The following is a 15604-nucleotide window of genomic DNA, read 5'->3' as shown; positions in this document are numbered from 1 at the left end:
TAATTGTAAAATTAATTTTAGGATATAAATTACATAGAAAGAGATAAAAACAACTAAATAAAAGAGAAAAGAGGGATGGTTCCCACTTCACAGTTAGGTAAGAAGATGACAGGTCGTCATTAGGATAGAAACCAAATCGACATCCGAAACAGCAAACGACGTGTCGTCCAAATACTTTTAACGACATGTCGGTAATATATCAGAGAAGAAGAGAAGTTACTCCCTGTTGTACCAGCAACTGCACCCCCATTTGCTGTTGTTTCAGTGCATTATTTATACTTTATCAAAAAAGAAGGAAGGGGAAAAAAATATTTACCATTTCAAAAAGTTAAAAAATTAAAAATTGAAACATTTATTGATGAGGTAAAAGAAAGTCTGCAAGATCTCCACTAGATTGGGGCATAATGAAAAAGAACATAATATATACCACTGCCAAAATCTAAAGCTTCTACATTACATGAAGCAATATCCAGAAATAGTAGCAGAAAAATCGCAGGTGAGTACATACATAATTACTTTTTCATCAGTTTCTAGCTTTAACTTTAAAGGGCTTCATTTCTTCATATTCTCTCGAAGCAATCTTTTGTAGCCATTTCTTCTCTTTCTCTGGTACTTGTAGCTGTACTGATGAACAAGAAAGAAGTAAGCATGGAGTGGGTTAAAGAGAAGTGGGAGTGTGAAAAATGTAGCTGCTCAGAAGCTCAGCATGGACAGTCATCATGTGGATTAATTGTGTGGCCTCCAAAGAACTATAACTGCAGCTTTTGCCGGAGAGAGTTTAGGTCTGCTCAAGCTCTTGGGGGTCATATGAATGTTCATAGAAGAGATAGAGCCAGGCTTAGAATGTTACCTCCACCACTTCTTCAATATCGAAACCCTAACCCTATCCCTAGTTTTGCTGCTTCTTCTACTTCTTCATCATCATTATCATCTCCTCCATCTAATAAGCTGTTGCTCCCAGGCCCAGACCCAGCAACTTACAAACCAAAACCCTTGGTTTCTGCAAATCTCAACTCTTTGTCTTCATCACCATCCTCGGCAGCTTTCACAAATGAATACAAAAAAAGATTGCTTGAAGAATGTCCTCATCAACAGATTAATACCTTGAGTAGTACTCTTCCATCCGGGGATTATTTAAGGAAGAAGAAGAACATGAGAGCTGCATTTGGAGCTGGAAATTCGAAGGGTTATGCGCCGAAACGCGAGATTGATGTTTTGAGAAAGAAAGAGGAATTAGCTATGAGCCTGGAGTTGGAGATGGGGTTAAAAGATACAAAGGAGTCTGTGGATTTGGAGCTTCGGCTTGGATATCCTTAATTAGGTGAATTCTTTACAAATATTCACCCGTAGATATGGTGTTAAATTAATTAAAACTTGGCCTTTTTAGTTTAGTTTAATTTCTGGCAACAGTTTGCTGTTTATCAAATTAAGCTCAATTAACATCCTCAGTATGATCCATTTGTTATATATGTCTTTCTTTTCTTTGACCTTTTCTTAATTTGCCTGAAATATCTATTCTGCGATCATTCTGCGCCTTACAAGGATTTGAATATGATCTCTTGCTCCACGAGTTGTCATTAATACAATGATCTTTATCCTCTGTTTCTTTTTAATTAATGGTTCATTGTGCATGTTAATTTTCATGAAAGGTTGTCATTGACAATCAACTTAATCCTGAATTTTCATGTTTAGCTGCCGTGATTGTGATTATTGTGAGTGGGACTGTCCTTGTTAATTAGGTTAACTGTAATATGGGGATCATCTAGTTGTTGAGATATCATCACTTCGCTTTTATTTGATCATAATTATATATGGTAGCAATATGTTCTCTCTTGTGATAGTATCTTTAGGATTTGCAATGCGCATCGTCATCAACTTAATCTTGAATATATATATATATATATATAAGCGCTGTTATTTTATTTAAAGTAGATACGTTGTTAAACCATGCGGTTTAAAAGAGTAATTTTTAAATACATTATAAAACCTTGTGGTTTAATAACATGTTTGCGACTCTATTAAATTACACAGTTTAACAATATGTTCGTATGAAAAAAAAAAAAAATTAAGGACGCCTGCACTAGAAAATAACTATAACTATAACTATATATATATATATACAAGAGCAGATTTGTTGAAGGACAAGTGGGGACTCAAGTCTCCACCGAAATGAAAAAAATTTCTTTAATATTTAATTGTGTTTTTCCAAAAGTCTTCAATAAATTGTCATCGTGCCCCAGTAAGTTATACTTCAGCCCCCAATATATATTTACACTTAAATTCTCACCCCCAGTAATTTTAAATACAATTTAAAAGAATTGGGCTTTTCAAACTAAAATCAAGCCCATAAATAATAATATTAATTTAATTTTTTTAAATAAACGCAGAAGCTCATTAATTTTTTTTATTAATCTTACATTTACCAATTCCACCATCAGTCCAACGCCCATAAAAATTTCCTAAACTATTTTTTTTTTCATATGCAAAAGCTAAAAATGTAGTGACATGACGCACTACTCTTCCTATCTCCAAGGCCCCAGTCAATCAATATGTTGTCTCCGCCCCCTATATATATATATACATATATGTTTGTTGAATTTTGATACTGCTAGCCGTGCATATATACAAGGTCACAATTTCTACCGTGTAATTAGGTCAAGAATAGCTAGCGTTCCTGCTGCATAATTCTGACTCAGCGTCTACACGCTCAATAAGGTGTTGAGCAACCTATAGATCACTTAAAAGCTAAATCGATCACTACCAAATTGCATTTAAGATCTGAGAATGAGAATTACATCCGAACTACGAGGCTCTAATTATAACTAAGCAAATTAATTACATTAAAAATCACAAAGAAGTTATTAGGTTAATCGTCTTAATTAATTTCCTTTTTTCTATTAATGGGGGACTGAGCTCAGCTTAAGGTAAGTACATTAATTTGTTGCCTCTCGATCAAATTAGGTCTCAAGCAAGAATTTAATGCATAACGAGAGAAAAAGGACATAGAACGTCAGGTGAGGATATGTTAAAGATAAAAACAATATTTGATGATACTCTGTGTGTGTGTTTGTTTTGTGTTGTGTCGTGTGCCTGAAAGACAGATTGTCAAATTACAGATGGGGATTATTTGATGAATAATTATTACTTAAAATAGAACTGGCAGTGCCCCATTGAAATGTCCAGTATGATTCCAAACTAGCATATAAATAAATAAATAAATTGGTGGGTATCAAAGGGATGTTGTTTTTCTCAACATCAACGATGTCTGAATCTGAGTCTGAGTCTGAGACTTCGCCTGTTCCCCACAAGTGTCTGGTGCCAGTAACATGATGACTTTAATTTGCTTGTTAAGAAACAGACATATGGTTTTGGTCTGCATGTCTCTGTACAAAGAACAAAAAAACAACACTTTAAAACACAACACAACACCATGGAACGAACGAATGAATGAATGAATCAGATTCAGAGTAGTGGGTGGTAAAATTAAAGAGTCAAAATGATGTCACCAAAGGTAAAAAGAAAAGACATTTTTTATGAATCAAGAAACAGAACCTGCAAAAGTTTGGCATGGCCATGGGTTAACCAGGAAAAAAAAATCAATGAAGGAAAGCTAGCTAGGTATTCCCAGTCGGCGCACGTTATAATCTTGAGGCATTGATGATTGATTGATGCCTCTCTCTCTTCTCTTCTCTTCTTTTTTTCTTTAATTTTACGCACACTATCCTATTGCTTCTTGCTTTTCACCTGTCTCCGCATGCACGTTCAACTTTTTTGCGCCCCCCTTTTTTTTAATTTTCAGTTTTTAATTTTTCCTTTTTTTTTTTTAAATATATGGAAAAATGTATGTACTGTTAGTAAAACAGCCAGAGCAGATTTAACCCTGTTTAAAAAAGAATAATAAAAAAAAATCATAAAAATAGAAGCAAACGAAAAAAATTATAAATCTTTGATCTTCATCAAACAGGAAAGGGATCGAGAGTTCAAGCAGCACTTCGGGTCGGTGACTGGGGTCACCATGGGCTTCTTTGTATGAAACTTTTTATGACAGGGCTACAAGGTCGGTCCAATCACCAAATTCAATTTATTAAAAAAAAAACACACACACACACACAAAAGAAGACATTTTCTCAATTAATACTTTCCATATCATTTTTATTAAATTTTTTATTATTTAACGTAATTGTTTAACTTCAAAAAAAAAAAAAGCTACTTTGGCAGAAATATAATAACAAAATTTGTAAATAGAGCAAAATGCTCTAAGGTGAAAAAAAAATGCCATTTTGGATGAGTTTAGTTTTTCTTTTCAAAAAAATTCATCCACAACAATGTCGTTTTTAATGTGCTTTTTTCACCCTTTTATCAGAGTTTAGTTCGCTTGACATTTTTCATTTAAAGTAGAATGCAAACTTTGATTAATGACTATAAAGAGAAGACCAAGTCCATCAACTAAGTTATCGTCATATTAGTCATATTAGAAAATACTGATGCACATTTTAAACAACCTATAATACATCTCAATGCTTTAAAATTTTAAGGGTAATTTTCATATTTACTTTCCAATTACAAACAATAAAATTATCCCTCCACTATGTAGAACTCAATGTCAATGCCCAGCAAGAAATTGAAATAAAAAATTTCGAAATTCAGAATCTCGGAAATCCCATTTTCCCTTCCCTACACTGATCGGATTCATCCCCCTCATTTGATCATATAATGTTAATGAACATCCAATAATTGAAAAATGACAAAATTCTTATCAATTTAAACCTAAGCTAAAAGGAAATAACAAGAAAACAAGAGTTGCTAGGTCAATAGAAAAAGGCAATTAGGGTAAAAGACGGAAGATTTGGTTGAGAAAATTAAAACTATTACAGCCGTTGTTGTCCAAGTTTCTTCAGCTATCTATTAAATTCAACATTATGTAGCCATATAAAAAAATATATACATATTATTAATTACAAGCCTCAAAACATTAATTTATTATATTATGCCAGCAATTAAACATTCCTACACTTAAAATTACATCAAGTCATCAACAAAGGACAAAATCCTACAACATTGAAATTGATTTATCGGCTGTCTTCTCATTCTCTTTCAACCACTTTGCACCTTTCTGTCTCCCACGTCAGAAAAGAGAAATCAAACCTATGATTAATTTCTTTAATTAAATATTGAACAAAGTATTTGCTTAAATAACACATTTAGCTAACTGAGAGTTTCGTAAAAAGAATATGGAATAAAAATATTGAAAGAAATTGAGATTATAAAATATATTGGTCATACGTGGAACGTGTCTTAGTGGTGCCATTTTCCATGCAAGGTCATTTCTAATTCTACAAGAAAACGAAAAGTCATCTGCATGCCCAACTGCAGCTTTATTTAAAAACAAAACAAAAAAAAAAATTGGCCTGCAGAATATAAAATATTTCTAGCTAGAAGAAAAAAGAAGCTACAGGCCTACAATATAAATATTTCTGAGACCATATTACATAATATTCATATTAATCCTCGTATGTTTATCATTCTTTTTGCTAAGAATGAGAAAAGTATTTATTGATTTCCTAAGATCAAGCAAAACTTGTGCCAATCTAATTGATCACTTCTATGTTTGATTGAAGTGGAGTTGGTAGACTAATTTTAGATTATCTTGTCACTATTTTTCCGATCGCTGCCACAATGAAAAGAATTTACAAGCATATAAGATGTTGATTTTATGTGACTTTGACTGTGATGACACGAACATCATGTTGGTTTCCATTAACAAAATGATGCGACAAAGCTTATAACAGTGAAGGACAAATGCAAAGTACAGAAATGGAATGTTTCTTAGTCCATAAAATTAAATTATAGGAAAGTTCCTTCATCTTTCCTCAATAGACACAATGCCACAAAAGATCTCTAATTATAACGCCATAATTCGTCATTTATGTAAAATTTTAATACCTGTATTTATTCCTTATTCAAAGATTAATCTCATGTCTCAATTCTAATTGTAATTAATAAATTAATTAAAGTATTCAACTAAGACGTTTTCTTTAGTTACATGTCAAGTGCCTAACAACAAATTTTAGACTTACTATTATTATTTGGTTGTGATATATAGTTTAGATGAAATTTTAAACGGGGGAAACGTCCATTCAAATATTGGCTTTAAACGAAAAGACACCAATCTCATTTAGTTTTTTTTTTTTTGGAAATACCAATATAATTAATTGGGTTGATCAGTACTTAAGTTTTACCATCTTTTTGACTTATGTTATTGAGTACTGACCCTAATTATGTCTTCTGAGTTGTGAGTCTTGGGAAATTTTGACTACCTTGAAGCTTCCAGATAGATTAAGATAAAAGAGAAGCAATTAATAAGTCTAAAATAAAGCAGCCATCATAGGCATAAATGTAGCGTACACAACAAACTATATACGTATATTATAAGATTGTTAGGATTTTTTGTTTTGAATAAAATTCACTTTTTTGGTTAATAAATTAAAAATTAATAGTAGTTAAATCCTAATCATAAACTATTATGAACACAAGGTTTTTAAAAATTTAGAAATTTTTTTATCAAATAAAGATCTTAACCCATATGAGATTATTATAAGTAATCGTCTTAACTGAAGAATTATTATAGCCCTAATTTGAAAAGGCTTACCAAGTTTAATTATTTCTTTTTAAAAAGAAAACCCATACTTCTTAATTAATATTATAATATATTATAGCAAAAAAAGACCTGCCCATTGAATAATATTGAAGACCGCGTTAAGAAAAGCTTAGAATGATGAAAGCGACAAGAGCACTATTAGGAAGAAAAATTATACCGAAAAAAATTGACCAAAATTAATAAATTTTAATTCACCGTCTGCTAAATAATGTAAATCAAGTCAAGATTACAAATACTATAACATCTGCCGGCCGCTAAGAAAGAATATAGCTTATTCACAAAAATCTAAGACTTTTCTCTTTCAGAACTTGTTCATAGATCATCTCATCACATAGCCCCAAAGACAATGCCTATGTCCCCATTTTGTCTCTACATCTCCTCCTTTTCTTTATATTAAAACCCCAATCTCTCTCTCTAGTCCATTTATCTCTGTCAAAATGGAATCCAACCCTAATGAAGATTATTCGAAAAGCTCTAGCGAAGAAGAGACTGACACGGGCACCGGCAGATCCTACGAGTGTGTGTTTTGCAAGAGAGGGTTCACTACAGCACAGGCCTTGGGGGGTCACATGAATATTCACAGGAAAGATAGAGCAAAGAACAGGCCTCCGAGTTCTTCATCAATTTCTGATAAATTAGTTGATGAAAATAATAATAATTATTATTCAAGTTTTAGATCCTTTGCGCCGGTTCAAAGCTACCCCACGTCACATCATCAATATTATGCTATGTCTGATTCTGAGGTACATGTAAATTACCAGACATTTTTCCCATCTCCATCCACATGGGATGACCATCAAAGATCCGTCCATACAAATAATAATAATCATAGTAATTATGATTCTTATGGACAAAATTATCACCAGCATTTGAATATGATTGGTGATGAAATTTGGAGAGGAAATCGCAGTTTAAGAGTTGGACCATCTCATTTACATGCTGATCACGATAAAGAGAAGAGAGAAGGTGTAAGTGAAGAAGATGAACTAGATTTGGAGCTTCGACTTGGTCATGATCCGTAGTATATGTTTTATTTTATTTTTATTAATATTATACATATATGTGGATTCCAGTTATTTCTATATGTGTAGACGTTATATGTTTGTCATATTGTACAGCTTGCGAATTCTTAATGAAATTCGATGTTTCTTATGTGGGAAGTAAAGTACTTCAATAATTAATTGAGAAGTTTTTTTCCCCCAATAAATAAGTGTGTCTTTAGGTTTATCTTTATGGAGATTACCACTCTATCGCTCGGACGGCAAAAAAGAAGAGGAAGCAAATGAATGTTTTTCAAGGCTAAGTCTTAGATGCTTTCTGCCAGGAAGATTCTCCGATTTTGCAAATTAAAAACTACACAGATTTGAAGGTACCATCTAAGATATATTGATCGTTATTCATGAGATCCTTATGTTATGATCCGATCTACTATTTTCTCCTCTAGCTATATGCCTTATATTGAGTTATTTTTTATCACATCAGTTCTTGTTTAACATTAAATTGAGTATAATGAGGGGGGAAAAAAATAGCAACAGTACTCGGATTACGTTCAATGGAATGAATGCAAGCTTAAGCTATCGTAGAGCTAGCTTAAATTATCCTCAAGTTGGTTTTGTTTGGCAATAATTTTTTTGTCTGACTGAAAACCCTAATTTGCTTAACTTTGCAGTGTGCCTGGCTACTCCCAGCAATAATGATCATAAATGTAACCTTAATTGATTGCATGAATCTAAATATCAACAGACGTTAGTGTCGATCTGCTTTAACTTACACTGAGTTACTCCATTGCCAACATAATGGTACGATATTTGGCATATCACTGTTGAATGGCGTGATTGACAAATTGTATGGCATAACTCAAGCATTCGATCATCAGCGTAATCCTATGAATGTGCTAGATGTACAGTATTTTAATTGTAAGGACCCAGTCTCTGGGATTTGCCATTTTATTTACCTTGTACAGGATCTTTTCACAACCGTAAGAATTGGTCTATCTCAACAAATTGGGGATGAGCTTTTCCAAAAAATTCTGTCTTTCGTTCTCTGTTACTTGACATCCATCTCGGTTAGTGTTTAAGTATTCGCTTCTTATTCTTATTCTTCTTCCCTTTTTTTTTTTCCAATTATATTATGACCTTAATTTTATAAGCATTATTAGCATTACTCCTTATTGAAGAGGACTACAATTTACAATATTGTAAGCTAGCTACTTGGGCAAGACTGGAAGCACGGTTTAATTCTCGTCAGTGTCCTATAATTAGTTTTTTCTTTTTAGTTGTTCAGTTTGAGGCACCGTTTTCCTCGGAATCAAAACTTGCCCATTAATTGATTGCATGACCCAAATAAAGGCAATGCTTTCGCCACATATCATAAAGCCTCTTATTTGAGAAAAGAAAGCCGACGGTGTTCCTAATCACTAACTTTTTCATGAGTTTTGTTGGTGTTTCGTTTGTTTGAAAAGAAAATGAGAGGAAATGGAGAAAATTTGGTGAGAATTAATATTTATGAAAGAATTTCAATTGTACATTAAGAGTGAATTATGAAAGAAAATAAGCACATGGTCAACAGTATAAGTGAGCATCATCTACTTCAGTTGAAAATTTGGATTTGGATTCAGTACTAATTAAGTTGAGCTTTGTGGTAATCTTTTAGAAATATGAAATTGGTAGATATTAGATAATAGCATACAAGCAATTAAGAATTAACCATACATTGTTATAAATGCATGCGTATAGGATTATGAAAAAATAAGCACGACTCATCTACATTCAAATCTTGGAGAGTTGACTTAGAACATACTTTTGTTGTTGTTTTGTTTAACATTTCATGTCGATTAGGACCAACAAGTACGTAGATCAATTGGCATTGGACTGATCTAACTTAACCAAGGTCCTCAGTTCGAGACATTGAAATGCAGCTGCGTTAAATACTTGTTGGGAGAGTTTTATTGTCCTAGTAGTCATACTTAGCTCGAATCTGGATTAGTTGGGACCCAATGTGATTTTCGGATATCATATAGTTTAATACACTCAAAAAAAAAAAAAAAAATTCATGTTGATTAGGAGATAGTTATAAGAAAACATGCTCCTACGGTCAATATGAAATAATGACTCTTCGAGTATGCATATATTTATTACTTGATGGTCTTTGAACTTCGGTTCAAAATTATTCTCCCAAATTATACCAGTTGTGAGTTGATTCATCCATTGATGTTCGGTAGTGATTTTTACATTTGAAGTTATTGTATTTTAGCTTAATAATGAATCTAGTGAAAACAAAAATGCATTGCAACACCATTAACCTGGTGTGCATGGCTATTAGTACGATGCTTTTCAAACTTTTCTTTATTGCATATTGGCATCCATTTTTACATGTGTTGAAAATTGGCAGAATTTCCTATATATTGATCCTTCACGCAAGATGTTATATATACTTTTTCATTTGTCCTTATAGATACAATTGTTCCAAGAGCTGGCTTGTGCATGTACATGGGTTAATTTCTTTTTATTCTGTGTAGAGTCTTTGATGATGACATCACAAATTCTCAATACCAATTGGGATCTAAAGTGTTAGCCATAAGTTATAGTAGTGTGTTGTACCGTCAGCTTAATCAGAAAATCAAGAATATTAATTAGTTGGCTATATTGTATTAAAATATATATATATATATATATATATATATAGTTGCGTATATCTGACAAAGAATGTCTTCATTAATTTGTTTATTTGTTTGGATTCAGAACGAATTTGACAAGTGGCAACGAGAGCATGATATGGCATGATACTGGTGAGTGCCGTAGACGTGACAAGAAGCCATTCATTATAATTATCATCATATATGGTAACTTAATTTTATTTTACCTGGATTTGCCTGATAAACATTTGCCTAAAGCCTCTAATTAATTAACATTGCTTCATATATATATATATTATTTCGCAATTTCGCTTTGATCCGTATGCCGCAAACTGCCTTCAGAGAAAAGGAACCACTAATGTTTGCAAGTAACAATGATTTATCATCATTTAAGCAGCTAAATAAACAGATCCTGTTTATTTAGCCGCAAACTGCCTTCAGAGAAAAGGAAACACTAATGTTTGCAAGTAGTAATGATTCACCGTTCGCTCTGGAAAACAACTCATGATCAATAGACGACGAATAATATAGATATCAATTGAAATCTAATTCACGCACTTATTTACCCACATATTTATTTCGAGATGCTCAGCCGTGCAATGAGAGATTTCCTGAAAAACAGACTTCTGGGAATGTCATCCAGGCTTACAGAAACATATCCAAGCAGCTTTATTGATTTTTATTTGACAATCACGCTGTCTTGTTACGTGGGAAACTAGAGGCCACGTATTTATTATGTTTTTATAAAAAAAAATGCTATTTGGCCGATTTATGAATATCATTATATCGCTTGTCGTCTTTCAAAATATACATACATACAGACATAATTGTCACCTTCAGAAAGCGGGCAGCCAAGTTAAGCAGGCAACAGTGAAATACAGAGTTTGTGAGCAAGGATTTCATGTAATCGAGTATTGCTCAAGCTACTACGTACTCCAACATGAGAAAGAAAACATTCTAATAGCTCTCAAGAAAGTTAGGAAATAGTGTTTCACACAATAAGACAAAACACAAGACTGCTTATCCCAGATAACTTAGACATAGCTGTCAATTAAAGATTTCCTCATCTCATCCACAATGGCATTTGGTTGAGCTTCCCTCAACTTGAAAACGCTCTCAATAACAGAGAGTTCGGTTGCCGTGGTGTCTGACCCACAGAATGCTGTCCAGTCATTCACAGTTAACCCAGCACCTATCACTTCACTTCCACGGTTCACAGTGCCAGCAACCAAAGGTACTTGCAAGAGTGTAGAGAGTTCATCCAAGTCTTCAATGGATGTATGAGGGTGGACCTACATCAGAATCAAGCAGAAAGTTAATTGTAGGAAATACATTGCAATAGAAAGTGTTTCAATAGATGCCTCGATGAGGATATTCTATGTCTTACCAAGCCACCCCTGTTGCTGAAGGAACAGTAACTGCCAACAAGGATATTACCGGCAACTGTCTGCCTAAAAACTTCTACTCCAAGAACATCTGCAATAATTTCCTCCGTTTCCTATGAAACAGAAGACGGAAAAAGGTCAATGTAAGCATCAGGAAAATTCAAAATAATGGCAATTTGGATATAAAAATCCATGCATTACTAAAGTTGCAGTAGGTAACTCTTCATGTACGAGGAATGTTATATTCGGTTTCTTCAGTTAACATTATAATTGACTCATTTTAATCTTTTAATTGTTATTCAAGAAGAGAAAATCATTGATTATCCACAAGAACATCCATTAAAAAATAAATAAATAAGAATAATTGGACAATCACAATTGCAAAAAAAGAAAAGAAAAAAACAATACGTATCTACAGGAGACTAGACTTCTCTCAATCGTTTATAGTTCTATGCTTAGAAAACTTTGAAACCATTACTGAGGTTATTTTCTCCCAATTGAGATAAAAGAAAATGGAAGCCTAGGTACTTTTAAAGGGAAAATAAGCAGACAAGTAAAGGAAGAAGTGGAGAAAAATAAACACAACTCTTTCTAATCTGTGACTGCAAAATGTCAATTTCAAATCATATGCCAATCTAAAGAATAATCCTGAAATGACATAATGGAAGAAACATTAAGAACTGACACATAAAAGCAACATTACCCTGTCAAGATCTGTGTGTGCAAGAGCAACATGGTCATTGCATGCTATGCAATTTCCCAGAGCAGATAGCCTCTCTTCAATACGCTGGACAACAACTTGATCAGGTAGACTATTCCTCAAGTGTTGAAGCTCTTCAACAACATAATATAACAAAAAGTGAAGTAACAAGTAAAGCAGAGCACACTAGTTCATCAAGATCAATGAGTGCATTTGTTAAAAAAATAATAATAATGACACTTATATATTTACATATAAAAGCTTACAGAAGCAAATTTATCAAACTTCATTACTGCTCACCATTCAGATTGTCAAACTCTGGGGGAAAAAAATAATATTTATATATAAAAGATACAAAAAAAAAATTCCAAACTGCCTAGTAAAGAAAGATTCCTTCTTAATTTGAGCAAATTACCCTGCCCGAAACTTGAAAAATTTAATAATATTTTATTACATGATATAGACTAATCACACTTTGTATCCCCACAAAAACAGAGAAAGAAGGAGTGAGGGACAGCCATGTACTTTAATGTATTCAGCACAGAAGGATTTCAGCTTTAACAACAGATGAAATGTCCAACTAGAAGTTATCAATGATGACACATTGTCATTATCTATGATGCCGAGATGAGATAAAAGCATAGTAATTTTTATTGATACATCAAGATGGATTAAGATTATAACAGTATATATTGTCATAGTACTAAATTACAAAAGTGAAAGTGGTGATCTAGAACTGGCATAATGAGAAATTTATCGTTACCTCACGAGAATAATTATAATTAAAACCAACTAACATGAGTTGAATGAAAAAACTACCTTGGTCTGTGGTTGTGTGTGGCAAGAGAAGCCCATTTTTGTTACCTGCCATTAAAGATAAGTAGTGATGAGAATCAGAATAAGCATATACAAAGCAAGGGCCATTATGTTAGATGCAGATAAAAGCTCACCAACACAAAGCCGCCCGATAATCCTGTTGCCACCAATTGATGTTTTAACAACAGGAATAACATCTGCTAACTCCGCCTCAAATGTGCTGTGAATACAATACTCATTAAGAAGAATTTTATACATACAAATCATTAGAAAATAAAATAATATTTAAAAAAACCTGTAGAAGCTCTCAGAACCTCCAATTGCGACCAAGCAAAAAGCATTAGTGAGCTTGGAAAACACACCAACCTCACACGAATTCTCAAACATAAGTCCTACGCAAATCAATCAAATATATTCGGCTTTAAGCTAAAAAGGAGGGTTGAAAAAAAAAAAAAGTTTAAAAGGTGTCAAAAAACTTACTGGTTGCCATGATTACAAATTAACAGAATTGAACCGATTAAAAGATGGACCGAATCAAAGCACAAGACCTGCAAGAATAACATACAAATTCGATTTTTCTGTTAGCCACCGAACATGTACAGAATATCCATATCAATAAAATCAAATATAACTAACTACCTGCGATGAGGGTTTTACGAAAAAGAATAAATTGATTATATTAGGGTTTTGAAGGAGAAGATTAATTTTAGCCAACACCCACATTTATCGACAAATTTCAAGCTACACCCTTGTAAGACGTAAGTCATCAAATCACACCCATTCCGTATTTTATCTCGTTAACTTTAACGTCCAAAGGGTGTAAATGGAAACAAACCGTGAGGCTATTTAGATCCACAAAATTATTCTACAAACTCATATTTTAAGTAATGAATTTATTATTTAAATACCTTAATATAAAAATACATAAGGCCATCTTTGGATGCTAGGATTAAGTATAGAATTGGACTAATTTTGGGATTAAATATTTATCTCATATTTGGTAAGCTTAGTTGGATTGGATTAAGGGGGACTAAATTTGAATTTAATCCTAAAATCATGGGATTAATAATACTAATTTACACATGGGTTTAGATGAGATAAGATTTAAAAAAAAATTGTCCATTCATGAGACTTTTATTTATATCATTTTTTTACCTAATATTAATTAAATTTTATTTATGATTAACTTTTAAAAAATTATTTATTATTTATGATCTAATGAAATTGGTACTTTTACTTATACTAACTCTTGAGATTAAATTTTCATTACTTCTATATTTAATAATTTGTCAATAAAATTAACCGTTTAATAATTTATTGCATTATTTGATCGTACTAGATTTATTAATCACTAATAGAATATTACAAATGATCGTGAAAATTAATAATACCCGTAATTGGTTGATTTTATATGATATTTTTAAATTTTTGATAAAAATTAATTAGATATTTAGATTTTTTTGTATTTTTATTTGATCATTATATTATGACTACCCAATAACTTATTTACAATATATTTAATTTTCTTATTAATTACTTTTTAAATTTATTTTAATTACGATTATAAAATTTAATGAATAATTGATATTTATACTTAAATATCAACTTAAATGCTATTTAAATATAATTTAACATGGTTTAATTCAGTACTAAACATGAGACTATATAATATAATCCAGTTTAATTCAATTTAACTTAATCCTGTCAAATCCTAATCATCAATCCATTCCAATCCTGAGTGCCAAATGTAACCTAAAAGGATAAGACAACTTAAAAACATATAATAAAAATTATCAGTACACTAATTTTTACAAACTCACAAAACTATTTTCTTGATAAAAATTTTCATAAACAATTTTCAATTTCATTTGTTGCATAATTAATATATTTTCAGATTTATATTAAAAAAAATTGTTACATACTCTAATAGTGCTTTGCTATTGAAAATTAATGGCCCAAATCATCATTTACTTCAAAATTGATTTAGTAGCTTGTTGTTGCAGGTACAGAAATTGACGAAAAAAATTTCATTTCGCACCATGAATTTAAAGTAAAAGAAATGTCGGTGTTTTTATTTTTAAGACCATTGAAAATTTCAGAGTCACTTAATTAATGTTGGATTTTAACTTTTCAAGAATATATAAAGGGTATATTTGGCATATTGATGAATTTATTGAGTAAAATATGAAACTTCAAATTCTGTAGATTAATTTATGGTAAGTTAAATAGTGTGACCTTTTTATTTCGATACAAAATTTCCACCTTCTGGATAATAATTTATCCGCAAAATTGAGTTATATTAATTTGGCAATGCCAGTTCTCAACTAGCACCAGTGGTCTAGTGGTAGAATAGTACCCTGCCACGGTACAGACCCGGGTTCGATTCCCGGCTGGTGCATATCGTTTGGTTT

The 15604-nt window shown here is 32.0% G+C and overlaps 3 protein-coding genes and 1 non-coding gene across 5 annotated transcripts; 3 read left to right on the top strand and 1 right to left on the bottom strand.

The window, feature by feature from the left end:
- The first annotated feature begins 648 nt into the window (after positions 1-648).
- Positions 649-1317, top strand: LOC18047643 (zinc finger protein 11). Its single transcript, XM_006443821.2, has one exon. The coding sequence runs from the start codon at positions 649-651 to the stop codon at positions 1315-1317; it is 669 nt and encodes a 222-aa protein (XP_006443884.2).
- Positions 1318-7095: 5778 nt separating this feature from the next.
- On the top strand, positions 7096-7680 carry LOC18046803 (probable transcriptional regulator RABBIT EARS). The gene has a single exon (XM_006443820.2). The coding sequence runs from the start codon at positions 7096-7098 to the stop codon at positions 7678-7680; it is 585 nt and encodes a 194-aa protein (XP_006443883.1).
- Positions 7681-11051: 3371 nt separating this feature from the next.
- LOC18046802 (eukaryotic translation initiation factor 6-2) lies at positions 11052-13904 on the bottom strand. Of its 2 annotated transcripts, XM_006443817.2 has the most exons (8): positions 13833-13904; positions 13674-13741; positions 13489-13585; positions 13328-13413; positions 13197-13241; positions 12381-12511; positions 11680-11790; positions 11052-11584 (listed from the first exon to the last, which is right to left on the bottom strand). In XM_006443817.2, exons 2-8 carry the CDS (start codon positions 13681-13683, stop codon positions 11327-11329), a joined length of 738 nt encoding a protein of 245 aa, XP_006443880.1. In that variant the 5' UTR covers positions 13684-13741; positions 13833-13904; the 3' UTR covers positions 11052-11326. The 2 variants fall into 2 exon arrangements, with proteins under 2 accessions (XP_006443880.1, XP_006443879.1); XM_006443816.2 differs by lacking the exon at positions 13833-13904 and having other exon boundaries at positions 13674-13819.
- Positions 13905-15520: 1616 nt separating this feature from the next.
- TRNAG-GCC lies at positions 15521-15591 on the top strand. Its single transcript has one exon. It is a non-coding gene; the product is annotated as a tRNA-Gly (tRNA).
- The last annotated feature ends 13 nt before the right edge of the window (positions 15592-15604 follow it).

This window comes from Citrus clementina, unplaced genomic scaffold (assembly GCF_000493195.1).
Source record: "Citrus clementina cultivar Clemenules unplaced genomic scaffold, Citrus_clementina_v1.0 scaffold_3, whole genome shotgun sequence".
Lineage (NCBI taxonomy): Eukaryota > Viridiplantae > Streptophyta > Magnoliopsida > Sapindales > Rutaceae > Citrus > Citrus x clementina.
Note: the sequence above shows the minus strand (reverse complement) of the source record. Positions and strands in the feature narration are given on the sequence as shown.